This window comes from Brachyhypopomus gauderio, chromosome 18 (genome assembly GCF_052324685.1).
Source record: "Brachyhypopomus gauderio isolate BG-103 chromosome 18, BGAUD_0.2, whole genome shotgun sequence".
In the NCBI taxonomy this organism is placed as follows: Eukaryota; Metazoa; Chordata; class Actinopteri; order Gymnotiformes; family Hypopomidae; genus Brachyhypopomus; species Brachyhypopomus gauderio.
This window is the reverse complement of record NC_135228.1, coordinates 13049828-13076458: the sequence shown is the minus strand read 5'-3', so window position 1 is coordinate 13076458 and position 26631 is coordinate 13049828. Positions and strand designations below refer to the sequence as shown.

At 43.8% G+C, this 26631-nt stretch overlaps 2 protein-coding genes and 1 non-coding gene across 5 annotated transcripts; 1 reads left to right on the top strand and 2 right to left on the bottom strand.

Annotated features, from left to right (window-relative positions):
- Positions 1-2780: 2780 nt before the first annotated feature.
- uimc1 (ubiquitin interaction motif containing 1) lies at positions 2781-10281 on the bottom strand. Of its 3 annotated transcripts, none has more exons than XM_076979489.1 (18): positions 9870-10281; positions 9638-9737; positions 9333-9457; positions 8264-8551; positions 7567-8037; positions 7143-7209; positions 6611-6735; positions 5923-6357; positions 5394-5645; positions 5024-5079; positions 4778-4863; positions 4551-4606; positions 4168-4396; positions 3990-4053; positions 3789-3897; positions 3524-3572; positions 3312-3354; positions 2781-3226 (listed from the first exon to the last, which is right to left on the bottom strand). In XM_076979489.1, the coding sequence occupies exons 2-18, from the start codon at positions 9687-9689 to the stop codon at positions 3028-3030; spliced, it is 2706 nt and encodes a 901-aa protein (XP_076835604.1). In that variant the 5' UTR covers positions 9690-9737; positions 9870-10281; the 3' UTR covers positions 2781-3027. The 3 variants fall into 3 exon arrangements, with proteins under 3 accessions (XP_076835604.1, XP_076835603.1, XP_076835605.1); XM_076979488.1 differs by having other exon boundaries at positions 9638-9710; XM_076979490.1 differs by having other exon boundaries at positions 3047-3215; positions 9638-9710.
- Positions 6930-7059, bottom strand: LOC143482494 (small Cajal body-specific RNA 14). The gene has a single exon (XR_013122253.1).
- Positions 10282-10798: 517 nt separating the features above from the next.
- On the top strand, positions 10799-16994 carry znf346 (zinc finger protein 346). Its single transcript, XM_076979491.1, has 7 exons — positions 10799-11001; positions 11485-11588; positions 11746-11841; positions 11936-12083; positions 12223-12447; positions 12644-12743; positions 12861-16994. Exons 1-7 carry the CDS (start codon positions 10944-10946, stop codon positions 12991-12993), a joined length of 864 nt encoding a protein of 287 aa, XP_076835606.1. The 5' UTR covers positions 10799-10943; the 3' UTR covers positions 12994-16994.
- Positions 16995-26631: the final 9637 nt, after the last annotated feature.

Below are 26631 nucleotides of genomic sequence, written 5' to 3'. Positions count from 1 at the left end.
CCTCGGTTGTAACTACTGGTTATTTGAGTATTCTCTGTAAACCCTAGAGATGGTTGTGCGTGATAATCCCAGTAGATCAGCAGTTTCTGAAATACTCAAACCAGCCCGTCTGGCACCAACAATCATGCCACGATCAAAGTCACTTAAATCACCTTTCTTCCCCATTCTGATGCTCGGTTTGAACTGCAGCAGATCGTTTTGGCCAATGTCTACATGCCTACATGCATTGAGTTGCTGCCATGTGATTGGCTGATTCAGCATTTGTGTTAACGCGCAGATGGACAGGTGTACCTAATAAAGTGGCCAGTGAGTGTGTGTGTGTGTGTTATGGTGTTTATGATTTTCCTATATGGGAGGCAAAAGCCATTACTGAAAAAAAACCACAAAGTTTGGAGTTTTCCTAAAAGCATCACAGTGATACAAGACTTGATTTTGTGGTCAGATGAGACATAAACGGAGTCTTCTATTGAATATTAGGAATGATGTGTGTTGTGCAAAACCATTATGACCTTTTCATGGATGGATTGGCCATAATACAGGGACATATATTAAGAGCCATAAAATGCTGACACAATATACAGCTTATAAAAGCATTCATTATGAATATGACAAGTGTATTATGCCAATATATAATAAAATCCAAAACATGTGTCACTGATACTAATGTCCTGATTTTTAAAGCATGGTCAAAAGGCTTCTTGTGTCATACCTCTCCTACTGCATAAATGGTGTGAATGGCCGCCTTATTCTCTTATGTGGCTCTCACCAACAATGACACCAGTCTGACCTGTGTGCTACAGGAGTGTGTTAGTGCATCATCATGGAAACTACCCTATTGTTCACTATGGCAGCCAAAACGTATGTCCTCATCCTGTGACAGAGAAAAATCAAAGATGCATAAAATCCTTCACATATGAATGTATGCATATATGCTTCTCTCTCTCTCTCTCTTCTCTTTTTTTGAGCCAGACCCACAGCTGGGGAATCACTTCTCTCCATGGGTGGCAGTTCAAAAATGTTAATATGATGTTAATATGACAGCACAAGTACCATCACTCAGAATAAATTTGCAGATGTAGCATGCAGCCTTGTGTTGAAAAACATTATGTAATTATGAACCCTTTACTTAGTGTCTCTTAAAATAAAGTGCCAATATCAAACAAATTTAAAGAAAAACTTTCAGTGAAGACCTTCAATTCAGTCATATCCAGTCAGACACAAGGAGAAGATAGCAGGATGATTTCATAGAGATTACCACCTACTACTTGTCGCTAATGCCTCTACAGCAAGTATCAAGCACTTCCTGAACATTTAGAAATGTGCTCATGAGCAATAATTCTGTATGTGCTTGTTCTTTGCCTGTGGCTTATCTCAGAACACATCCAAACTCATACACACCACCAAATTCTTTGGTTTGTAATGGGAATAAACGTGTCCCACCAGACAGGCAACTGCCAAGATGTTTTGGTGATTTAAAAATCACCCTCAAATTCCACATGGAGGTGTCAATATTCATATCAAATATTTCAATCCCTTAAGTCAGCCAGAAGATAATTAATTCCACATGGTTTTAGAATATTTTGATCATGTATTGAGTGTATCTGTGGTACTTGCAGTAATATATATTGTGATGTATTGCAATATGCATTGAAAACAGGATATAGTAATGGAACATGTGTTGACACCAGTAGCTGTGGGTGCAAGAGAGATACAGAAGTTGATCTTTAGAGGAACTGAGTCTTTAGCTTTTAATAAAAAATAAATACAAATTTTCACCCATTTGTATTAATCTAATTAGTTTTAAGTCAATATAATAGGCAATAAAAAACAACTATAAAGAAAGGAAAACATAATCTGAAATACTAAGGTTTTATTGAAAATTTGTCAATCTTTGATGATGTAAAATATGGATAAGCTAGCCTCAACTAGAAGCTGGAGAACCAGACCTGCTGGATGCCAAAGGTAATGTTCTATTTCTGTAGCAGTCCTGCTACGCCCGTTTCTGTCACACCTCCCCCCCCCCCCATCACCACCACCACACACACCCACCTCCATTTAAATGTCAAACACACAACTGTTTTAGTCTGCATATATGTATAAAAGCACTGTCCAGTCATCCGTTCTCATCTGTCCATCTCATATATTATGGGCATGGAAGAATGTACCAGGCTTATATTCATTTGGGTGTCCAGGTGAGAGAGATTAAATTCACATCTGCTTTATGAACACTTCAAATTCCACCTCAGCATCAACTGTCACTTTAACTTTGTGCACTTCAACTTACGTGCCAAATTGCATAAGTTCAAGTAAACAAAAAAATGCAGAAATCATTTCCGTTATAGTTGCATTCGCAGTTTTGAGAACCATGTTTCCTAGTGAAAGCATCCATTACTCACTTCTGCAGTGTCACATACGCATGTTCAATTCATGCATTCACTTCACACACCTGCATTATTGCCGTTCTGCAACCCCCCCATTAAACTATACACATGCAGCAGCTAGAGCCCCCACCCTCTTAAGGGTGATCATTCCATCATAACAGCTCAGAGTTCATAGTGTTAGTCCTCTGGACACCTCTGCCTGCACCCAGTTCATCTTCCCCTGCCCCACTGCTGGTCCCCTTTCAGGATGACACACACGGTATTTATGTATTTCCTCCAAGTCACTAAAGAATGTCTGTCCCTCCCCAGCACAACTTCCTCATGTATCATTTGTTGGAGTGTTTAACTAAAAAGCACTATACTGTATGAAACTTATTTGCAAAGTATAGGAAACGTAAGAATACTACAATTATTTTATTGTCAATTCTGGCAAGAATTATTTTTTTAAACATAGGACATAATGTACAAAAATGAAATATCAAAGCACTTTAAATAATGTTACATCATTATTTAGAAGCATTTGTACATAGTAATTATAAAAGGCATAACATTGCAAAATGGCATACAAATGAGAAAAAAAAAAGACAAACAAAAAAACAAAACATACAAAACGATAAAAAGAGCCCAGTGTTTTAACCACTTCACGCTATCTCTTGAATTTTCTCTTCCTCCCGAGTCTCTGACTGGGCCTGGCTGAGTACTGGTGTTTGAAGTCTATGAGACAGTCTGTAGCTTCAGATATGGGTGTGAAGGACTTGATGGGTGAGGAGCTGATGTGGAGGTTGGCTGCCAAACTGCTTCTGCCTCCACCTGCTTCAGCCACCACTGAGGAGTCTGCAAGGCCACTAGCCACAGATCAACAGGAGGAGGATCGCTTTGAAAATCAGAACACGCTCTTTAAACGCAGACATTAAACCGATCCAAACCTACCGGTCATCTTGGCTCTTAATGTCGGATGGCCCGGCTCCATTATCTAGAAAATAAAGGCAATTTTTTAGATGTGGCAGGAACTTTTGTCCAGTTTCACAAAGGTATTGCACCGTCACTATATGAACTCAAAGTAATTTGCACTTCCATAACAATGATCTTTCCCCCCCCTAATTTTATGTAAACAAGAGACACAATAGGAGAATTGCACATACCTATATGCCTCTTTTCTGTCTGGTCCAGTGCAGCCAGCAATCCGTTTCCCTTTAAGAAGAAGAATTAAGAAGAAATAATATACAAAACCTAATACTATGTGTGCCTTAGTACTCTATAACTAATATTCAGGTGATATTCACAGTGGCGTGTGTTGTCCAAGAACATCTGGCAGTATTCCCAGTTAACAGGGAAGATGACCTTCTTAACAACATTGGTCTTATAATAATACAGAAGGCTAGTGATGATATCCCGTTCTGGGTTTACCTGATTGGGTGTGGTTGTTTTCTGCTGAATGCACTGGGGAACATGTTGGGTGTACTCTTCACGAGAGAAAAACTTAAGACACAAGTAGCATTTCTCCAGCTCCTCTGATCTGCAGAAGAACCATCAGAGCACAACTCAGTATTTGTTAGGGCCTGGTCCTAATCCAGAGTTCCTGAGAGCGGAGTGAGAACACCTGCTTACCTCTCAGGTCGTGGTGAGGCCTTGCCGGTCACCATCCTCCCCGTCCTCTTCAGTCGCGCTTGCACTACATACGTACACAGCACACACCGCACAAATAACGTCCATGCAGAAATCGCGCGGTTAAAAACACGCGGAGCAGCTGTGACGAATCAAACGTTTGGCGCGCCGGGCCGCTAACCTCGCGGCTCGTGCTGCTCCGGGGTGCCGTCGCAGTAGGCTGCGTGCATCTCGATCTTCTCGCGGGCAAAGAGTCGACAGCACATGGGACAAGCCACCGTCGGGTCCGGAGGAGGATCCCCCTGCTGGTCCTCCTCACTCTGCTCCTGCTCCATCCGCTCCTCGTCCGGGGCAGGGGGGTTCCCTTCTTCGTCCACCTCCATGACCTCGTTGTCTGCGTGCGACTGTGGCTAAGAGAGAACAGTGAGGGATTACGAAGGGTTACAAGGCGGGGAAAAAGGAGGACAGAAAAGTTTTAAAATCCGCCCCCAGTCTGCAGGATAATGGAGAATGCTGCATTTGATTAATATGAAGGCTACTGTGTGCAGACACAAGACCGGGTACCTGCACAGGACTGGTCATCATCAGCTCTGGTGTACTGTCTTCAGTCATCTGAGTTTCTGTGTTCGGAGACATGGGTGAAGGCAGAGAAGCACCAACCTTTAGCCTTAAGGTCATGAGGGAGCACCAAAGGATTATTATAGCTCTGAAAGTGCAACAGGAATCCCGTAAACACTAAAGTGCTCCATTAACCACGACCCACTACAGCAACTGCATGGCCGTGTTCATACCTGGACACACAGAACTCTCCAGATCACACTGTTTGTATTGACCTTCACACTCATCAGGACACCGTACTGGAGAACCGTCCTGTGGACTGGGTTTCCAAAAAAAACAGCTTTAAGAACATTGTGGTTTTTTATTTTTAGTTCAGTCCAATAGCGTGTGAAGTCAAGGAGTCTTCATGTCAGCGATTAAGAATTTCACCAATAAAACAGTATTTCCATAAAGGTTTCATATGTTGTGCACTGGTTTACCTGGATGGTTTGAATGTATCCATTGCCTCCTTTTGCCCAAACAGCAAAGATTTATGCTGTGGAATGGAAACATTTTTACATGACTTCTCACTCAACAATAGTGATTATGTCAATAATGTGTGAGGGATGCAAAAAAGGGTGTGTGTGTATGTGTGTGTAAAGGTAATATTCTTCTCTTCTGGGGAATAGATTTTAGAGTGCCTCCTTGTGGCAAACATTATAACTACCACTACTGCTCATTAGATCTGAATAGAAGTAACTCAAATGGAAATCCCCTTCACATGACGTCACAAGAAGACACCACACTGTGTATTAACACAGCACATGCTAAATTAAACTGTGGGGTTCCTTTGCAGTCGACGGCACGCACCGTTAGCTCCTCCTGTGCCTCTGGAGACGACACCACCACGTACGGCTCGCTCTGTCCATCCCCCTCTCCTCCATCCGAACCTGCCCGCGACCCCGCCCTTTCTTCTCCTGCCCTCTCCGCCTTTTGCTCTTCCTGTCGCTGCTGCTGCTGCTTCTCATGTTCCTCGTCATCGTCCTCCTCGTCCAGAAGCCGAGGGGCTCGGTGACGCTTAAGTCTTCGGCCGAACGACCTCTCCGCCGAGCAAGGGAAAACCTGCGCCCAGAACACCAGCACCATGTCTTGGACTACTTTTTTTTTTTTGGAATTCAAGCGTTAAATGTGTAAACAACAAAAGCTGCTTGCATTTGGGATTATCACAAAAGCTACATGCAATATGGTACAAGGGTTTAGTTTGAGCGCTACATCAAGGCCTTCTAAGGCCACTACTAAGACACTTGCTAATTCCATACAAGAGACTAAGCAACAGGCAACACATTCCAGAAGGAATCCTGCCTTCAGACCAGCAGTGTGTTCTCCAAGCGGGTCTCACCGGCTGACCCCAGTCCATCTTGCGGAGGAGGCCTCGCTGGGCCGCCTTCAGGCTCTTCTCATACACCTCCAGCTGGCTCTGAATGACTCGGGTGTAATCGTCTGGGTTTTGGCCCCTGGGGCAGAAAGGAACACCCCAGTAATACGACACGAGGCCTTCCCCTTTCCCCTCTGTGAATCGAGAGTCGAGGGCAGGCGTGTCTCGGACGCCCCGAGCTCTAGAAGCTTCTGGATGGTCCAAGTCAGATGGGTCGGTGGTCTTGGGGATGTTTTGTTGAAGTACATCCTGAGAGTTGGACTGGTGACTGGAGTGTCCCCGTGTGTGCGTGCTGGTGGCGGTGGCGAGCAGGGAGCAGCAGGGCTGTGTAGGGGACAGTCTCGGGGGGCGCGCATGCAAAACAGACTCCTGGTGGAAAACGGGGCTTGGAACAACCACCTGGAAAATGCAGTAAAATGACTCAAGACTCTGAGACAAGCTGAACCACACACACCATGTTAAATATTTATGCCCCTGTGGAACGTTAATAAAAGTCCTTTTAAAAGTGCACTAAAACACATGAACAAAACTATATCACATGCACGCTCATATATACATACATACACAGACACACCCCGTTTTTCTGTAGTTGCTTACTTCAGTACAATTTTAATATCCTTGTCTATCTATATATCCAGCTATCCACACATACCCTCTCTTCCTCTTCATCAACTTCATCATCATCATCAGACAAGTGCAGAACCATGTGACTGGTGAACTCCTGAAAAGACTTGGTCTGTACAGGCAGCAGCGTCTCCTCGGAGTTTGTTGTTCTCTCTACGACGGCCAAACACAACAATTCTCACGTCACGTGATTCCCGGGTTTAAACAATATGTAAATTTTACAAAATTTAAAATTTAAAAATTTTACATGAAGTAAAAGCAAATACATTGCTGAGGTTTGATGTTAATAAAATATCACACGCTGTGTGGCATATCGAGCTTTTGACGACCGAAAAGAGCAGCTGTTGTTTGTATGGAACCATCGCACAGGGAGCCTAATAACTTGGCAGGCCCTGTCGGCAGGAACCAGCATCACTCTGCGTGGTGCCGTGGACTGCAACACACTGCTCGGTTCTGCAGCCTTGGTAACAGCACCACGCGCGCACACTCCGCCCGTCGGCCGAGCAGAAAATATATAGAATGGTGTGTTTAAAGTATCACCACAGCAGGGAGTGTCCTACCAGGTACAGAGGTGAAGCCACGGCCACGAGTGGATTCATGCTTCGTCCGATCTGGCTTGAGAGCTGTCTGTCAGAGTACGAATGACAAATTAGACTGGAGCCAAAAAAAAAAAAACCAGTTTGCTGGATTATTTGCATATGTAAGGTGTGTACAGTTTCAGTCTGGCAAAGGCATCGTGATCATCTTCACAATAATTTTGCTGGCCTACAGAGAACTTCAATAAGCTGATGACAGTATTAGAGTACTCAAAACGTAACATTTCTCCAAATACTTAAGAGACAAGTTATCAAATTACAGTTTAAACATTGCCTTATGTACATACACAGGTGTGACTGCTAATGAGGCTACTGTAAACAACACATGACCAGGCAGGGGTCATCTAGTTCTAATGGGCAAGGTTACACGCATGATAGCTGCAGAGACCTGTTTGATGTCGACGTCCCCATCATCATCCTTCCCATCAGGCACTGTAAAGCGATTTAACGGCTGAGCTGTACTGCAGAGCGAAAGGCGTTTTTGGCAATCCCTGCTCTCATGGAGTAGATTTTTATGGCTTGAGATTTTCTGAAAGTTTTCTTCTTTATTTGGTGAACATACATTATCTGTAAAATTGTCATCATCATTGTCGCTAGACAATCCAGCGCCTCTTTTAGGATCAGCCTTTGAAAAGATGGGGCTTCCGAGCGGGAGGCTGTCGAGCTGGCTTAGGTCAGGAGAACGGTGGCGTGTTCTCGGGGGTTTCCCTGAGGCTCTTGTCATGCCCTGACCCAGGTGTGCACTGCTTCGCCGAAGGAAGGCGGACGAACCCTGGAGTGGAGAGTCTCTCTGTGAAGGCTCACGTTCTGGAGAGTCTGCATCAAGAAGTTCATCCTTCCACTGTGAGGAGGGACGTTCCTGCCACAACATAAAATAATGCTACCAACGAAAAGCATCACTCTTGCTACGATCATCAAGTACAAAGCTACAACAAACACTTCTCAAGAAAGCAGAAACACATTTAAAGCACAACTGAAACTCCTTTTCAGTCTGATGCCAGGGTTTGGGTCAACAAATGTGAAATAAAGCACGGGGAACTTATAAATGACCGAAGGAAAAATTAGGTTCGTGCAGAGCGACGTACTTGAGATGATGTAGAAGGCACAGAGGGCAGAGCGGGGCACAGAGATGGGGGCTGTGACGTGGTCCTCTGGGACAGGTCAGACATGAGCGGAAGTGGGCTGTCCTCTTGTGTGCTGTCCACACCACTCCCTGTTCCATCAGCGGTGTCTGCACTGCCTGCACTGTGTGTTTCATTCTTGTTGGGGAAAGAGAGCTTGCGTCTCAAAGGACAAGTTACAGTGTGCGGGTCTCGACGAGGATTTGGCGTTGGGCTTATTGGCTGGGAGTCTCCATCTTGATCTTGGCTGTCCTGTACCCAGGGTTGGGTAATAAGGAGTACACGTCACTGCATTACATAATCAGCAGTTACAGTTACAGAAACAAAGGCAGTGATCACTTGTATATTTTAAGAAATTGTGATTACTAAAAGGATTACATTAGTTTAACAAGGGTCAACTAAGTTTCCTTCTTTTCTCATCTTTATTTTTAATGATGCACAATTATGTATTAATGCATTTTTTCTGCATTAAGAGGAGTTGCTCTGAAATTGTAACCAGAGGATAAACTCCTGCTGAAGCTCTAGTTAAAATGTCACTTTCTAGACTGCGCTACGCAAAAGAATACTTCTGCAAAACTTTAAAATGAGTGCATGATCTCCTTTGGAGGAAAGGTTACTTTAATTTATTCATTTCAATAAGGTGCATTCCAACCACTGGTTTGGTACGAAGAACTTTGTTCTCACCAGTCCCAAAACAGTCTATACCTATGTAGGATGTTTACACTGGTGGATCCTATTTCATAGGGGTGTAGTGACTGAAAACTCTGTAGCAAAGTGCCTTCTCACTAATGCTGAACTGCTGCAGAAGGAACATATTTACACTGACAACATGTGCGTCTGTTTACAGAAAATGCAGCAGCTTGTAATAGCTTATTGGTGGACATAGTGCCTGACACCATGGGGGACTAGTGTTCTGAAACTCTTTGAGATTTAAGATGCACACAATAATCCACACTATTAAAGACAGAAACATTTAGTGAGTTGAACACTTCCAACTGTCTAAACACAGCCTTACGCAGACGTTTAATCTTACATGAAGACTTTCTGCAATGGCCTTTCTCATGTCGTCGTCCTCCAGCTGTTGTCTTTGAGCAGCAGTGTTTGCCTCTTGTTTACTAAGCCTCATAGCCAGGTCCAGCATTTCATCCTCCGTCATGTCTGATTGTACACAAAACGTCATTTCATACAACTTCACTGTTTATTGCCTTCAATGTTAATCAAAACATCTCCAACGCCCGTTTATTTGAATGCTTATGCGACCGATGTCTTCTGTTATGATCAGTCCTTGTAACAGATATTTAGGCATTGTCCTTTACCAGAAGTGGCCGTATCAATTACCTTGTATCTGAACCTTATTTCCCCTCTCTCGATAACGAGCGGCCCTTGACATATTGATGGCACAATCTTCTTCCTGATGAAGTTCAGCTTATTAAAATAACTATAATAACAAGAAAACTCAAACGTTAAGAGATCGTTTGAGTTTTAAATCAATATAACGTTAGATCGGGTGTGTGAATTTAGTTCAGAGAAGTTAACCAGCCAGCCAGTTAGCTAGTCATCAACCACGTACCTCCTCGTTTTCAGAGTCAGAGATGACCAGCGTATCCTCATCATCTGTGCGACGAACTTTCCTCTGTTTTTCACTCTGGGCCGCGGGTCGTTTCCTCCGAGGCATTCTGTGGGGACAGCTAGCCAACTAGCTACTGGCTAGCTAGCTCGCTAGTTCACATTCACTAACTTATCCAGCTAGCTAGCTAGTTGGCAAGAACGGTGCTTGTTAAGACACCGTAAAATCTACTCGGACATTTTTCTTAGCTTAAATACATTAGCTAAGTGGCTAGCTAAATTATTTTCATACGCGCCTCACCTAACTGTCGGTTATCTAGCTAGTTGTTGTCTAGCTAGCCAGCTGCTGTGAGCTCAACGTACACAGATGTTGTACTTCGGGAACAGCGCTGGCGGCCATCGGGGAGCGCGCGAGTATTATAGCTCGAGACGAAGTCGCGCGAGAGGCGCGCGCGACCGCTGGGAAGCCGTTTGACAATAGAGGCGCGTAAAATGTTTCCGTTTACATTGTGCTAACTAGCTAGTTAGCTATTGACGCCGTCCGATATGGCTGTAAAATAACGTGTTGTTTTACTATAGACACCTTTTTTGTTTTGTTTTTTTACTCTACATCAAATGTGTAAAAAGCACATGCAAATGGAAATATTGATTACATTGAAATATCCAGCCTTCTTCCTGACAAAATCACATTTTCCTGAGGAGAACATGTTAGACAGCTAGCGAAAATATCACATTTAATCAATATATGTTTGTAATATTGACTAGCGAGCTGCCTGAACAACCCAGCTAGCTAGTCACAGCTACTTAGCTTGCCAAGCTAGTGTGACAGGTATTTACTAGCTGCTGTGTCTTGTGTTTTAAACCAGTAGCTATCTAGGTTACATTTTGTGCACTAGGTTTCACTGCAGAACTATACAGAAAGTCAACGTTTGGGCGAACAGAATAAGTAAATTTCGATTTTTTTTTTCAATAAAACGTGTTCACTTTTCGTGAAGACAACCTTCACCCCTCGGCTCGTACAGCCCGCCGGCTGAAACGACACTCGTGTCTGCGCCTGAGCGCACCGCCTCCTGCAAACATGGCGTACGAGGGACCGAATGGAGATTTCCCATATTTACCTTCGGGAGCGGCGGAGGGTAAGCGCACACGACCGGCCGTCCGCAAGAAAACACGCAGAGGTCACTGCGTTACATATATGACCATAAAATGTAAATGAAATAAGCCGGTCGACCGTCGGTCGCAGCGAACCCCGGCTGGCTAGGTTAACATTAGCAGCGGTGCTCGTGTAGCTGGACGCTAACCCGCTAGCTGGGTCTTCCCAGAGTGTCTATCCCAAGGTCGCTTTGTGGTTGCGAAGAGGGCATCTAAAATGATCAAGCTAGCTAGATGTCCTAGGGCACTATATATTTTAAGTCTCACTAATGTATTGCTGAAATTATTCGCCTCGATCTCTGTATACTATAAGGCAAAATAGACTTAGAGGAGGGAAACGTGGTTTTGTTTCTCCTAAATGTCAAGAACACGAAATGTACCTCACGTTCAGGTGTTTGTGTAGCTTCACAAGTAGTGAGTTGCTTGGCTAAACGTGTATTTTTTCCAACGTTATTTTCTCTTTACAGTTAACCGGATGATCCAGGAACATGGCGACTTGTTTTCAGACTCGCAGTGTAAAGTGTGCAGTGCTGTCCTAATTTCAGAATCTCAAAAACTAGCTCATTACCAGGTTAGTTGACCCTACATTAGTGTATTTGAGAGAAACTAACTAGCTAGATAGCTAGCTAACTACTCAACGTCGAAGCACCAGAATAGCCCATCTTATTTAAGATTGTAGGTAATGTTACATTATATAGCTAATGATGTTGCAATTGCGCTTTTTACAGAGCAAGAAGCATGCAAACAAAGTACGACGATATATGACCGTCCACAGAAACGACGAGCCCTTTGCCAAGAGATTTAAACCGTCGACAGATCATGCTGTAAGTCAGAGATGCAAGCAATTAAACAGTGCGTCAAGGTTCAAGACGCCACCTGTATGGTTTGATTAACGAGTCTGCGTTTTATTTATTCCAGACTAGTGAAGTCAGTCAAGGGGACAAATACAAAGCTTGCCATGTCTGCAACATGACTTTTTCCTCAGCAGTAGTGGCAGAGTCCCACTACCAAGGCAAAGTTCATGCTAAGAATCTTAGGTTAAAAAACTTTGGTCCACACACACAAGGTATGTCATTCTAAGTCCCTTAATTTGACTCCTATTTTTATGTTTCATTGTGTGTCAACTTGCTTCATGTGCTATAAACCTGCAAGCAAAACCAGTCAACCCTGGTTTCTTTGGGTTTTATTATTCTTTTTGGCCTTAGTGACAGCCCTACCTCAGCCCAAGGTTCAGATAAAGAGGGAGGATGCGCAGACTGCAGCAGCAGGACAGGGCCCTGCAGCCCGAGACCCCAACCGCTTCTGCTCCATCTGTCAGGCGTCTTTCAACAACCCTTTGATGGCTCAGCAGCACTATGTTGGCAAGAAGCACAGAAAACAGTTGACTAAACAGAAACTGATGGAGACCTACGGGCCTTCTCCTGCCCCAGGTGAGAACGTAGCACGACTGCCATTGCCTCAGTGTTTCCAGTTTGTTAAATTTAGGGTTTTTTTCCTTTCAGTGCTGCATGCGTGTTGGTGCGCAATAGATTTTTTGTGGTATTCATTAGTACGAGTGATATTGCTGAGATGCAACAGAAATTGTTCATTAATGCCCCTCCCCCCGCACCCGCACCTCCCTATCAGCCTCTACCGTAAAGGGCTATCCATGCACTGTGTGCAATCTTGAGCTCAATTCAGTGGAACAATACCAAGCTCACATCAGCGGCTCTAAACACAAGAACCAGTAAGTAACGCATCAGTCCTCACGCACACAGACAATCCTGATGATGCATACTGCCTCAGAATTGTGCTGTTTGTCAAAGGGAGCTGCTCTCTGATGTGATTTTTATCCCTTTGACAGTGTTAGACTCAAGAGAGGCGGCAACTCGCTTGTCAGCCCCTCGGAAAATCACCAGCCAGAGTACCAGTATGGCTCTAGCCAAGAGGAGCCAGCACAGGAGGACTGGGGAAGTTTTAAACAGGACTATGAGTGAGGGGGCATTCTTTTAGCCGTCACTGCCCTTCCACACGTTTGGGGCAAGCTGCTTCTGTCGAGGCGCACACAGCGTCTGTACTGCGCACCTTCTAATGCCAGCTTCTGCTCTTCTCAGCTCCTCTTTATATTTGGTGTATCTTTCTCACTTGGACATAGGCAAGTGTTGACATCTAACCTCCATACTCTTCATCCTATCGGAAAACGAAGGAATGCAAAACTCATCAACACATCGTGCTGTTTTTCCCCTAATAGGGCATTTTTAGTATGTGTTTCATTTCAGTGCAGTTTGAAATGAAGTCAGTCAGTCTGTAATTTTGCAATATGTTACATTGATAGATCAACACTACATACAGGTTCTGGTTGTATTTAGTCCAATTTTGTGTTTAGTTCAGACGTTTGTTTACTTATTTTTGTTTTCTGAATTTTGTTTGAAAACATAGTCAATATAAGAGTGGCACTTTGGAGTAAATTCAGGAAAGAGGTTCCTGTAGCTATAAATGTATTGTTTTAGCTAAAAAGAATCATATCTAATGTGAAGTCATTACAGAGGTTACATTACTTCATTTGACCAATGGAGGGCAGTAGGTACCGTTTTAAAATTTGACATTTCCGTTTTACTATTTCACCATTGTACCTGCCTGGTTACGAAACCATGATGGTACAGCAACCTGACGTTAGGGTCAGTGTCTGGGGACTGCAGGTAACGAAGGAGCCATTTTGTGCTGACTGGCAAACATTTATGTTCTGTTTTGTGTGCGTCATGACTCAAGTGGACAAATTCTTCATGCTGAGCAGCATGGTATCTTTTTAAAGTGACTTGGGCCACAAGTCGCACACAAGGAAGCCACACACATATATAATCAATGCGCTTTCTTTTTTCTTTCATGACTTTAAATTATAGATTCACTGAAGGCATCAAAACTGAATGAATACATGTGGAGTTATGTACTTAACAAAAAACGTGAAGTAACTGAAAACATGTTTGCCTTTGCAAAGGGTGGCTATTTTGAAGAAACTAGAATATAAAACATGTTTTCAGTTATTTCACTTTTTTTGTTACATAACTCCGCATGTTCATTCTTAGCTTTGATGCCTTCAGTGAATCTACAATTTAAATAGTCATGAAAATAAAGTCCATTGAGATAGATAGATAGATATATATATACACACACTCACCCACTGGCCACTTTATTAGGTACACCTGTACCAACTGCTTATTAACGCAAATGTTGAATCAGCCAATCACATGGCAGCAACTCAATGCATTTAGGCCAGTAGACATGGCCAAAACGATCTGCTGCAGTTCAAACCGAGTATCAGGATGGGGAAGAAAGATGATTTAAGTGACTTTGAACGTGGCATGGTTGTTGGTGCCAGACGGGCTGGTCTGAGTATGTCAGAAACTGCTGTTCTACTGGGATTTTCACACAGAACCATCTCTAGGGTTTACAGAGAATGGTCAGAAAGCGAGAAAATATCCAGTGAGCGGCAGTTCTGTGGGCTCAAATGCCTTGTTGATGCCAGATGTCAGAGGAGAATGGCCAGACTGGTTCGAGCTGATTGAACGGCAACAGTAACTCAAATAACTAATAGTTACAACCGAGGCATGCAGAAGAGCATCTCTGAATGCACAGCATGTCGAACCTTGAGGTGGATGGCTACAGCAGCAAAAGACCACACTGGGTGCCACTCCTGTGCATTAAGAACAGGAACCTGAGGCTATAATTTACAAAAGCTCACCAAAATCATACAATGTGAGATTTAGTACCAATTGAGCATCATGTCAATGCTACAGCCAACCCGAGTATTGTTGCTGACCATCCCTTTATGACCACAATGTACCCATCTTCTGATGGCTACTTCCAGCAGGATAACACACCATGTAGTAAAGCGCGAATCATCTCAAACTGGTATCTTACATACGACAATAAGTTTACTGTACTCAAATGGTCTCCACAGTCACCAGATCTCAATCCAATAGAGCACCTTTGGGATGTGGTGGAACAGGAGATTCACATCATGGATGTGCAGCCGACAAATCTGCAGCAACTGTTTGATGCGATCATGTCAGTTCCAATACCTTGTTGAATCTATGCCTGGTACTAGCAAGGTGTACCTAATAAAGTGGCTGGTGAGTGTGTGTGTTTATATGTGAAAGAGGGGACAAAGACATTTTATCTTGTGGAGTGAAACTTAAGATGTAGAATGTGCAACATCAGAGTCAAAACAGTAAATGTTCTGTTTGTTTATAGGAATGTAGTTTTAAGTTTGTGTTGTGGGACTGGCATTGGTGTAAATTCCAGCCATGAACTATTGTAATGTCTGCATTGACCAATCATGCAATAATTTTTACAATTTATTATTTTTTTCCTTTAGCGGGGACATTTTAAAATGGAGAGTGTTTGGAGTTCTGGGGACAGATCTAGTAAGATGTACTTTAGGCCTGACTTTTCTTTTTTGATTCAGAGGTACAGTACTATAGGCCCTAAGTTAATAGTTGTTTTTGATGCTTGACAGCTAAATAGGAAATTGCATAATGAACAGTTGGTTGAGTTTTTAATGCCATTTGAAATAATTCATTCTGGCAGATGTAGCAATGAATTTTGTGTGTGTGTGTGTGACACAGTTCTTTCAATTCTTCATGTTCACAAAAACATGCACGTTTTTGTATGTGCATATATACATACAAACACACTTGCATAAAAAATGTGTGATGTCTAATAGCCAATCCATTATAACAGTCCATTACAGAATGACAGACTACAGTTTTGCTGTTAGCACACACTCCAGGAAACGCTATAAACAAAGCTATGGTCATGAAGCTGAAGCTCTTATACTGTAATATGAAGTCATGTATAGCAAGCCGAATACTTGATTTGAGTATTGTTTGTTTGGATGTTTTGTTGAGATTTCAAGGTTGGATTGTTGGTCTTTAAAGCAGTGTAAAAACAAAGTGTTGCCTGCTGACCTAACCTTACCGGTAACATAATGGCTTTTCTGATGTGAATGATTAGATGTCTTTTTTAAAATGAAAAAATGATTTTTTGGGGGGGGGGGGGGGGGTATTTATTTTTTAATGTTTTGCTAGTTTTTTAAAGCTATACTTATCTGAAATTGCTTGTTAGGATAATATATGACATGTAACTGACATTTTTTGTCCTCATACCATTTTTGCCCACTGTCCTCTAGATGGCGACATTGTCATATACTTTTACTATATACTGAACACATTCTATATTACGTCAGTTGTCTTTCCTTACACTTCATGAGGTTGCAGCACATAAAAGGCATTTCTCTTGAAAATATGAACCCCATTTAGAATCATTACTAAAAAAGCATACCCTGATTTGGCACTGAACTGGTAACCAACATTTGTGTTCTAAATGCTCATTAAAGTGACCAGCTCCCCAGCTATATAGAAACAGCGTCTTTAATAATGTGCAATTTATGTTTTCCTCATTCTACAGCCCATTGGTACATTCCTTTAAAGTAATAAAGGTGAATGAGGTCTAGTTTTGGCATAGGTAGTCTTCCATTCATAAAAAACGAGGGGAAGTAGGAGGAGCGTTCACTGTTTTCATTGATAAGATCTATTTACTCAGTGAGGGGAGGTGTCTGGGGCCCCTCCATTCACAGGGGCGTGAGGCGCTCTACCCCCCTCTGCTGAGGCGCCATTGGTGTATAAACAGTGCCGCTCCATATCTGGCCAGCACACAGATTCCTGTGTGCCTCCAACCAGCCAAATGTGCCGTCGTTAGTTTTTCCGTAAGCGTGCGTGTTGACTGCTGAGAGATTAGCCTTGTTGAGTTGCTCTCACCAGTGTCCTGACTGGAGAAAATCTTTTACTGATTGGAGAGACCATAAATTGATCCAAATTTAGAAGTTTCATTGGTTCTAGTTTAATTGGTCTCTGTTCTCACTGTATTAATGTTGGAAAAATTATTTTAGGTAACTCTGTAACAGTAAAGCAATGGTGTAATCCCAAATTGAATAATGTCTAACTACTGTTATTCAGCCAATTGTAAGTCTTTATGAAATTATTAATATCTAATGGTTTTGCTGCACACCCATAGCTACCACGATCACTTTGAGGAAACATTCTGTTGTTAAGAACTTAAAAATATCAGGAGGCAATTATAGAAACCATAATTTAGTAGTATATCTAAGTTAAAAAATAATTTGAATTGTATAAAAATAGGATTTTTAAAATTTTGCCAGGTTTAGACACAAAAGACTCTTAGATTCAGGCACACTTATTCTGATTTAAACTCCTCTTATGCATTGAGCACTGAGTCCTGGATCTCCAGTTGAGCAAATGATTAAGCTGTTTACTAAAGACATGTTTGGTCAACGTCCCTTTAGTTTGTTTAATTATCCTGCTGGAACTGAAGTGAATGCACAGTTCAAAAACTTCAGAACAGTACCATGTTGAAGAATGTTGCTTTTTGTCTGAGCACATTTAGTTGTTAGACTGTAGCGTACACAAGGAAGTTATTTTTTTGGTTTTGTTCTTTTTTATTTCCACATGTGGAAGGTCCCCGTAAATGGCATCACTAATTCAGTCATTATATTCTTAGCCTATGGTCTGATTGAGTGCAGACATATTGTAAACAAGACGTTCCACACAGCCTTCTATTATTATGGTCTCTACTAACTGACAGGCCCTGCAATGAAAAGCATGGAGCCCTGTATGCTCAAGCCTGTATTACCCTTCAATACACGCTGGGTGAGAAACTGTAGATATGGTGGGAGACGAGGGGGGTGTTCACTGTTTTCCTTTTGGACAGATTCTGGGAAGGAGACGTTCTTAAGTCAATGTCTCAAAGCCTATGTGAACACACACCAAATGGGAATCACAGGTGGTAAGAGTGGGCCACATGGAAATGAACTGACTGAGCTCATTGTCATTTACAGCTGCACTAGTTTAATAGTCTTTTCACTGTTGGGTGCTTGAAAATGAATTTCAGTATGCTGTTAACCAGAAAAGCCTCTAGATGTTTTTAACATGGCTGATTAACTAACTTTCCTTTGAACAGCATTAGAAGTCAGTGTTAACTCAAGTATGTGTGCAGATGCATTACAATAGATGTAAATTATAGTTGCCTTGGGATGAAGAAATGTTTAACCTTGGGGATTTCCATGAAATATGTTTCTGTCACCAAACTGTCTAGAAAGCTCCTTTTTCAGAGTCTCATTAGATATGCAAGAGTAACAAAAGAACAACACAGCTGTTTGCCCGTGTTTTCCTCTGAGGTTGAGCTAGCCATGACTCTGTCTCCAAAAGGAACAAACCTTCCTCTTGAGGTTTTGCAATATCTTTTGAAAAACCTATCCTTCAAAAACAAACACGTTGTGGCCTGCATGTCCAGTTTCAGATTAAACATATGTGTCCTCTAAAGTGTTATTCTAAGATTTAGCATTGCCAAAGATTTCAAACCTTTTTTTTTTGTTTGGGGTTGGGGGGGGGGGGGGGGGGTTGTTGCAGCAATGCTGTTTCATAACCCAAATCGGATGTTGGGCTGACCTAATCCAACAGGCATGGGGAAAGACTCTGAGCCAGAGATAAGAGAAGGTCGAACGCTTGTTTGCCTGTCGGCCAAGGTCTGCTTCGCCCTGACGATGAAACTATGGGAACAGCCAGGACTGGGCCGCGGGAGCAGGGAGGCGGCGGGCCCGATTCTGAACGGCTGTCGTTTCAGTACGGTGAAGGGGAGCGGAATGGTATGGCGGAGGTGGGGAGGAGAGGCACCGTGCGGCGGGAACCTAACGCTAGCACAGTAATCCTAGCACCTCCACTGGGGGTTGGACACCCACTCCACTCGGGTAGCCAGTGCAAAGTCAGTTAGGGTGGTGTTCAGTGCAAGGCCTTCATGAAACTTTATGAAGTGTACAATGAGTGCAGTAAGACACAAACTCAAAGTTTTTTAATTATTATTTTTTTAAAGTTCAACACTTGTAGCCATCCTAGTATATTTCCTAACTTCCTTTGCCCTAAGTCACTGAAAGGAAATCAGCCCTGTTGTGGCCCTATAGCACTTGAAGTTAATCTAATCATGCTCTTGTAAGAAGAGCTGTGCACTCAAACTGTCTGGTCTATTAATGGCACTGGAACTGCCTTGTGTTGTACAGCGTTGTTGTATTTTATTGTATCCCTCAGATTAGGTGTCGACACCAACACTTGTTTCTCCTTAAGTTCAATGTACATTTATGCTAATTGAATCCCACACTGCATGGCTCTTATAATGTGACAACATATGTCTGTATGATTTTCAAGTGTGAACTCGCCCTCTCTGAGAAAGGAAGCCTCATGCTGTCTATTTCCTGAGCGCTCTGAGGCCAGTGCAGGTGGCTACAGGCTTCAGATTACTGTCTCTCCCCGACCAGAGCAAACCCCTCCACAATCTAAAAATTCCTGCAGATTACATCTAATTCTTCTGACAGATGGACACACTTAATCTGCAGCAGTCAGGCTGGGACTAAGTGCTACAACCTGTGAATGTGCAGTTTGGATAGCCACCTGTCAGGACCTCTGCCACATGATACGCACAGCACCACACAATGCAGCTTTTAAAGAAAAACACGTTCAGAGTCCTTGTTTGATTTGTTTACAAAATAAAAATTTTAAACTAGCCCTACACAAGACTAAGGAACAAACAAAAGCAAAAATCTGTAAAAGCAAATTGCTGCAAAATCATTTTCTGAATCTTTCCTTATTCATTTTAATTAATCCATGAGACAGTATGGGGCTTTGAGGCCCATTTCTTGTGTGTCGAAACTCCCCTGAGGACTAGCTAAAGTTTATGATATTCGAAACCCGACACATCTCTGATAACATACCACGTTGCTGAGTAATTGCTCTTTCTGGAATGGCACTGATCTACTTAGAAGACACAACTCTTCAACTTTGCCCTGAAGAGGAAGTATCTTCCACACATTGCCGCAGCCAACAGATGGATGTCATTTCCAGCGTTTAAGTGTCCGAGGAAGTGGGAACGGAGTGGCCAGCCAGACCAGACAACAGGTGAACGGTTACGCTTGGCCGGCAAATATCGCTGATATTCTAACCTATTGCACTTTCCCAGAGAAGGGCTCCCCCGTGGACACCCATTATTGCATTACAGGACCCTTTCCCCGAGCTTTGATCGGCTGAATGCGAAGCAGATCTGTGGTTGTGGCATGAGCAGGGGAGCTAATGAAAACAGGCTGGAAGGGCAGGGGCGAGAGCTGGTCCTATCACGGCCCCGGACAATAACCCCCTTTCAGGGTGCTGGCAGGGTCTGGTAGATGCTTGTACTACAGCTGTGTGAGTGATCCACCAGGTCCAGCACCTTCAGTCGGTGTAGTTGCCAGTTGGCATAGCAGAGTCCATTTAGAATGAGTGAGAAAACACTTGTTTGAGCTTAAGGTTGGGTTAAGGGTCATTCGTGTGTAACCAACATATATCATATGTGTATGGGAGTGAAGGAGCTGAGAAAGTAATAGAATTGAGTGTTTATATAACCCTATAGCTAACAGCATGGTGTTAATACACAGAAACAGTTCAGAATTGCATGGCTGAAGTCAGACACTGGTCATGTTGGAGGAAGCAGTGGTCATTAACCCTCTTAGGGAGGGTTTGTGTCACCAGTGACGAACAACATGACCTTGCTGCTGCACGCCGTTCCTCAGCCGCACGTCGCCACCGAGCAGCGCTGCCTTTGTGCACACAACAAGGTGAAATAATAGAGCTGCCTTTGTGCACACAACAAGGTGAAATAATAGAGCTGCCTTTGTGCACACAACAAGGTGCAATAATAGAGCTGCCTTTGTGCACACAACAAGGTGAAATAATAGAGCTGCCTTTGTGCACACAACAAGGTGCAATAATAGAGCTGCCTTTGTGCACACAACAAGGTGAAATAATAGAGCTGCCTTTGTGCACACAACAAGGTGCAATAATAGAGCTGCCTTTGTGCACACAACAAGGTGCAATAATAGAGCTGCCTTTGTGCACACAACAAGGTGCAATAATAGAGCTGCCTTTGTGCAAACAACAAGGTGCAATAATAGAGCTGCCTTTGTGCACACAACAAGGTGCAATAATAGAGCTGCCTTTGTGCACACAACAAGGTGCAATAATAGAGCTGCCTTTGTGCACACAACAAGGTGAAATAATAGAGCTGCCTTTGTGCACACAACAAGGTGCAATAATAGAGCTGCCTTTGTGCACACAACAAGGTGCAATAATAGAGCTGCCTTTGTGCACACAACAAGGTGCAATAATAGAGCTGCCTTTGTGCACACAACAAGGTGAAATAATAGAGCTGCCTTTGACTTCTTAGCCAACCTCAGGATTTAGGGAGGAAGGGATCTTTCACTTTGGTGCTTGTGATCAGTGCCTTCTCCTGTTCGCCGCACACAATGGCCGCTCTGTTGGGCCCTTTCTGAAGGAGCGGAGCCAGCCCGGTTCAGCAGCCCCCCCCCAGCGTTTGCTTTAGCCACCCAAACGCCAGGCTCAAGACAAACACAGCCACCCTCCACTGCTGCCTTTCACCTCCAGCTCTGCTTTTAAGAAGCTTATATCCTCTTCTTGAGCCGGTAGGAAGTGCCGGCTGTATTGGACGTCGTCGTCGGTCGGAGGAAGAGGAGGGACAGGAGGGATGAGGATGGTGGCCAGGCCGACAGTTACTGCTGAGAAGTGCTAAGTAGTGACCGGAAAGAAAAATCAAAATTTTAATGGACAGAGAGAGGGAGAGGGGATAGAGCCATACAGAATGCATATGCAAATGAGCTTCTGCCCATTACACCCCCCCCCCCCCCCCCCCGTTCCACTGCCGGTAAATATCATAAACTCGCTTATTCTCCCCTGGGTCTGACTGGTTGGCAGAAATTTCAGAGTTTTAATGCAACATCCAATTACTGGTGGCAAAATAGGCTACACAATAGCACAGTGATGCTGGTGTCAAGCTGAGCTTTTATGCATTTGTAGGTAATAGGTTCAGATTCTTTTTATAATGAAGTGTGCTCTGGGGGTTTTTGGCAGTAAAATATGCCATTATCGCGAGAAATTCGGGAGGAAGTGCTGTCCACACTAGCACAGAGCCAGGGAGTAGGTCTATTAAATAAGATCTCATTCAATAGACGGATGAGATTGTGGGAGATGAATAGCTCCAGATGAATAGTAGAGTATTCCCTTTCACAGAGGCAAACCGTTGGTATTCTGCTTTGAAATAGGTAGTTAATCTGGGTAAAGGGCCGGCAGCGAACACCACAAAGAGAGGTCAGTGCGGCGGGCTGGCACAAAGTCAGTCGGGGCTCGTTCACAAGGGCCGGCCGCTTCCGTGCAAGCCCTGTGCTGCCGAGCGGCATATGGTGGCCTGGCGTTCCTGGTTCACTGTGCCTGTGTGTTTGATCTTGAGAGCCGTGTTTGAACTACCCACCCACGCACCTTTTGTTTGCTTTTCATGCCCCGTTATGTGTATTGATGGCACGCCGCTGGATTCCAGCGACTGGCCACATCGGAGAAAAAGCCCCGGATTTGTACGCGCCAATGGAAATGCCAACATACGAAGCTATAGTGAAATTCCATGCCTGGGCATGGATTGCTGTCCTGTAGCTCCTCTCCAGTACAGGGATTTCATTCCTTGTGGCGCGACAATTGTGCCTGGAAGTCTTTTTTTGTGGCATAAGCCAGGAAATCCTGGGCTGACGTGCTCGCTTGGCTAATGGTCTTTTGTCTAGCTCCAGCTTCAGTGACTCCATTGAAGCTCTCCATCCAGCTGTAAAATTGGGTAGCGACGAACCCCCCCCCCCCCCCCCACAACAAAATGCTGCCCCACTCGTTCGAGTCAATCCCAGCCGGGGGTGGAGGGGTGATGGAGGGGGGGGGGGGGTAGAGCCATGCTGCTTCTGCCATGTTTGCTCCCTCCTACTTCCTCTGCTGGATCTTGGCTTCCTGCTCGGAGCTGTTGTGTTTCATGGTGAATTTCCCTGCTCGGGCCACAAACCTTCTGTGGCATTAAACACAGCCAGATTAGCATAACAGTCGCTCCTGGAGTGCCGTCAGCATGTTTCCTCAGGAAGTGCTTTGCCACATAATCTTTACCTTGCATAAGCCAGGAGAGGGAAAAGGAGCTGGCAGGACAAAACGGTTTTCTAAATGTACAAACAAGCTCGGAAAAAAATAGTCTAAGAAATGGCAGAGGCCAAACAAGAAAACTTGGCTTTGGGATGCCTCTGTCTGTTCAAGGAAGCATTCAGAGAATCCACTGTCTTCAGCCAGCTGGTTTCTCTGAGCACTGTTTAAAAGCACAAAGGCCATTACAATAAAACAGACAAATTTGCTAATTTATCTGATCCTGCATGCTTTGGCCAAATTAAGTTTCCTCCAAGAATGTATGATTCAATTCTTCTGTTTAGGCAAAAGACAGTGTTTCACAATAAGATGGAAAAGTTATATGAATATATTAATAGCAGTCCAGAAAAGGTGACGGCTTGCGACCAAGACATTGCTTATGACTTGTTTGCGATTTGTTTATGCAAAATGTAGGTGTCCTTATGTAAACTCCTAACTGAATCATGGAGGACCTTTTCTTTCCTGTTGGCTGCAGACCGTCCCAGTTTGGGGCTCACTGCTCGTGGTGCTAGGCTGAGGGGTACCTTGCCATCATCCCCGGCTGAGACAAAGGGCTGCACTAAGCCTTGCGCTCGTCTCCGTGTCCCGCACAGCCCCTGAGCCTGGAAAACAACAGCTGCACTGGAGGAGGGGGGGGGGGGGGGATGAGGGGGGAGGAGGGGGGGAGGCCTGGGGTTGGGGGGCTAACGCTCTCCGGGCAGGCTGGTCACAGCCGTCCGCAGACAACAGGAGGTGATGGCCAGCTACGGGCCTGGATCACGGTTAGACCGGACAAGGCTCCAGCACGCTCGTGTACTCCTGTCTCTTATGAAATGTACACAAATTGGTTTCTGAGATGTAGTCTCTGCTAGCTTCTGCTCTAAGTTACAAATGGTGAAGACTGCATTTTAGCTAACTAATATTTGATTACGTAGGATCACGGTTTGGTTTAATCGTTTTGAATTAAAAAAGATGTCCAGATTTCCAATGAAAATGTCAATTTGCCGTTATTGTTTTCCGTGTTCTCTTCCTTTTCCATTCTCACAAGCACATGGAGACAGTCATTGCCATGGCCTAAGCTTAAAGATGTTTTCAGCTGTCAGCACTGGCAGCATAAGTGGGTCTTTGTTCCGGGGGAGCCGTGAAGGGCCAGCTTGAGCACCCCAACCCCCAACTTGCCTCCCCCCCTGACGCCCCTCCACCAAGGCCTTACTGCACTGTGACATGTGCACCTACCTGATCTCACAGCCTGGTTGAGCTCCACTCCCTCACCAGCACGCAGGGGGAGGCCTGCGAATGGATCTCAGTGTTCTTCTGGCATGTGTTCTGCCCGGCCTGTTTTCTGTGTCAACACAGCACTTGAGAGAGCAAAGGGGCAAAGTCCTCCTGGTCTTGCGGAGATACGGGAGTGTTTTAAGTCTATTTAAGTCTCTGCTGCCTCTTGTGAAAGGGCCGTTTATGGCAGGTCTGCTCCTCAATGAAACCACGGCACTGTACTGAAGCACAGATGGGGTTTAGTCTCTAACATCCTCATAGAGCAAATTAAATTAGGTTTTTGCACCAGATATGTGTTCATAGATGGTGATGAAACAGTCAACCCGCCATGTCAGTTTCAGTTCGATGCTTCAAACATCTGAAAAATTGGTCAGTTGTATTTTTAGTTTAGTCAAAAACTAAAGATGCACTGCATGAATGGTAAGCAGCACATTTGAGAGCGTTCTTTATCAGAACAGGTAATGAACAGGAGACTTCAGGAGGCTGAGGTTACACTTCTACAACAGCAACATATGCATACAGTGTGTGGACAAACGCAATAAATGAACTAGCCTGTCTGTTAGGTCATACTGGCATAGCATGCTTTGCCTTGTTATTTCCACATGCAAAACCAAACAGAACGCTTAACAGGTCTCCAAAATGTATTGGAGCTGAAATACTTCTCACAAGAGTTAATGTGTAATATTTCACAAGTAATACCTGTTATTTGATTCACAAATAGTTCAATTGTTTGAGCAATACAGCATAGTGTTATTAACATCAAGGTTACCAAATTTACTATGGAAAAGAATGTAAAGGTAATCACATTTTTAATGATGAGTGTAAGACACGGTGTGCACTGTACAACATGAAGAATATAGTGAGTCTAGTGAATCAAGCTCACGGGATTTAGTGCTTAGGACCACCCTTCTGTATTCACCACATATCCCTCAGGGCTACGACTGCAACACAGAGGGTTCTGTCTTCCAGGAGACAGAGTCTCAAAAAACAGGTCTTTGTGTCTTGAATCTTCGGTGTCCTGCTGAACTTCAGTATAAAAGAAAAACACATTGTTTCAAATGCTTTGGTCATAAGGACATGCAGTGTATGGTATAAAGCATGTAATGACATACTTTGCAGTATTCAGAAACCTCTCATAATGCTGAATTTAGCTGATATAAAACTAAATCCACACAATAAGAGTTGTATTTATTTCTGCCTCACACTGTATCATAATCAGTTCTCTTATTCATGTATGATGTTATGGGCTTCTAAGAGTTTTCCACATTTCAGGTGGCTTCTATTACCAGAGGGTAAATCTGTTTACCTTCTCCCTATGTTTGACATTTGTGATCAGCCATTTTCTCGGATTCGGATTGTTGCTTGTCAAATAATGACTCAAAAAGGAAATGAGTTTCAAAAGTACAAAGTAATGTGATATAAGATACAATACATTTCTGTACATAAAATTTGAGGAAATATAGATTAAAATTTTCCTGTAAAAAATCCCCCATAGCTGTAGTTGTGCTCTTAAGAATCACTAAATTCAGTGTAGTTTAAGTATATGTAAGGAAATCTTTAACAATGTCTAAACATTAAAACACTTTCCTCCATTACAGGGAATTGCTAAATACCCTGTAATGGAGTTGAGAGTAAATGCACAAAAGTATATTATATTCAGAAATCTAAAAGCTCTGATGTGGATGTGTGGTAGACTGATGGAGTATATGGTGTGTGCCCCCCCTGCCCCCAATCCCTGTAGGGGTCTTTAGGTTGGAACCTAGCACACTTTACCTATGACCTACATATACTATCCATGACTGGCATCACACCGAACAGGAGAAGCCTCGATGAAAACCAACGTGACCGGGAGGGTTAGGTTTCTGTACGGAGCCTTATATGGTTATTGTTCTTGACCCTCTACACAGGAGCAAGCAGGAGTTTGCTTTCTCCTGGTGAGAAGACGGAGAAGCCACTGCGCTAGGGAGCCCGTGAGAGCGGAAGGGAGGCGGGGCCCTGGGAAGGCGGGGCCCTGGGGAGGCCAGCCTGGTAATGGCTTTGGGTGCGCAGTTCTCCAGTAATTTGCCGATTAATAGGTGACAGATGCGAGTAATGCTTCTGTGGGTGTAGTCGGCCGGGGATGGTGGAGCGGGAGTGTTCTGGGGATGAGATAATGCCTGGGAGAGGAAAGAAAGCCATGGTAAACCACCCCCCCCCCCCCCCCCCCCAACCAACCCCTGAACCCCACACTCTCCAGCTCACGAACAACCCCCTTTTACTGCTGTTGCC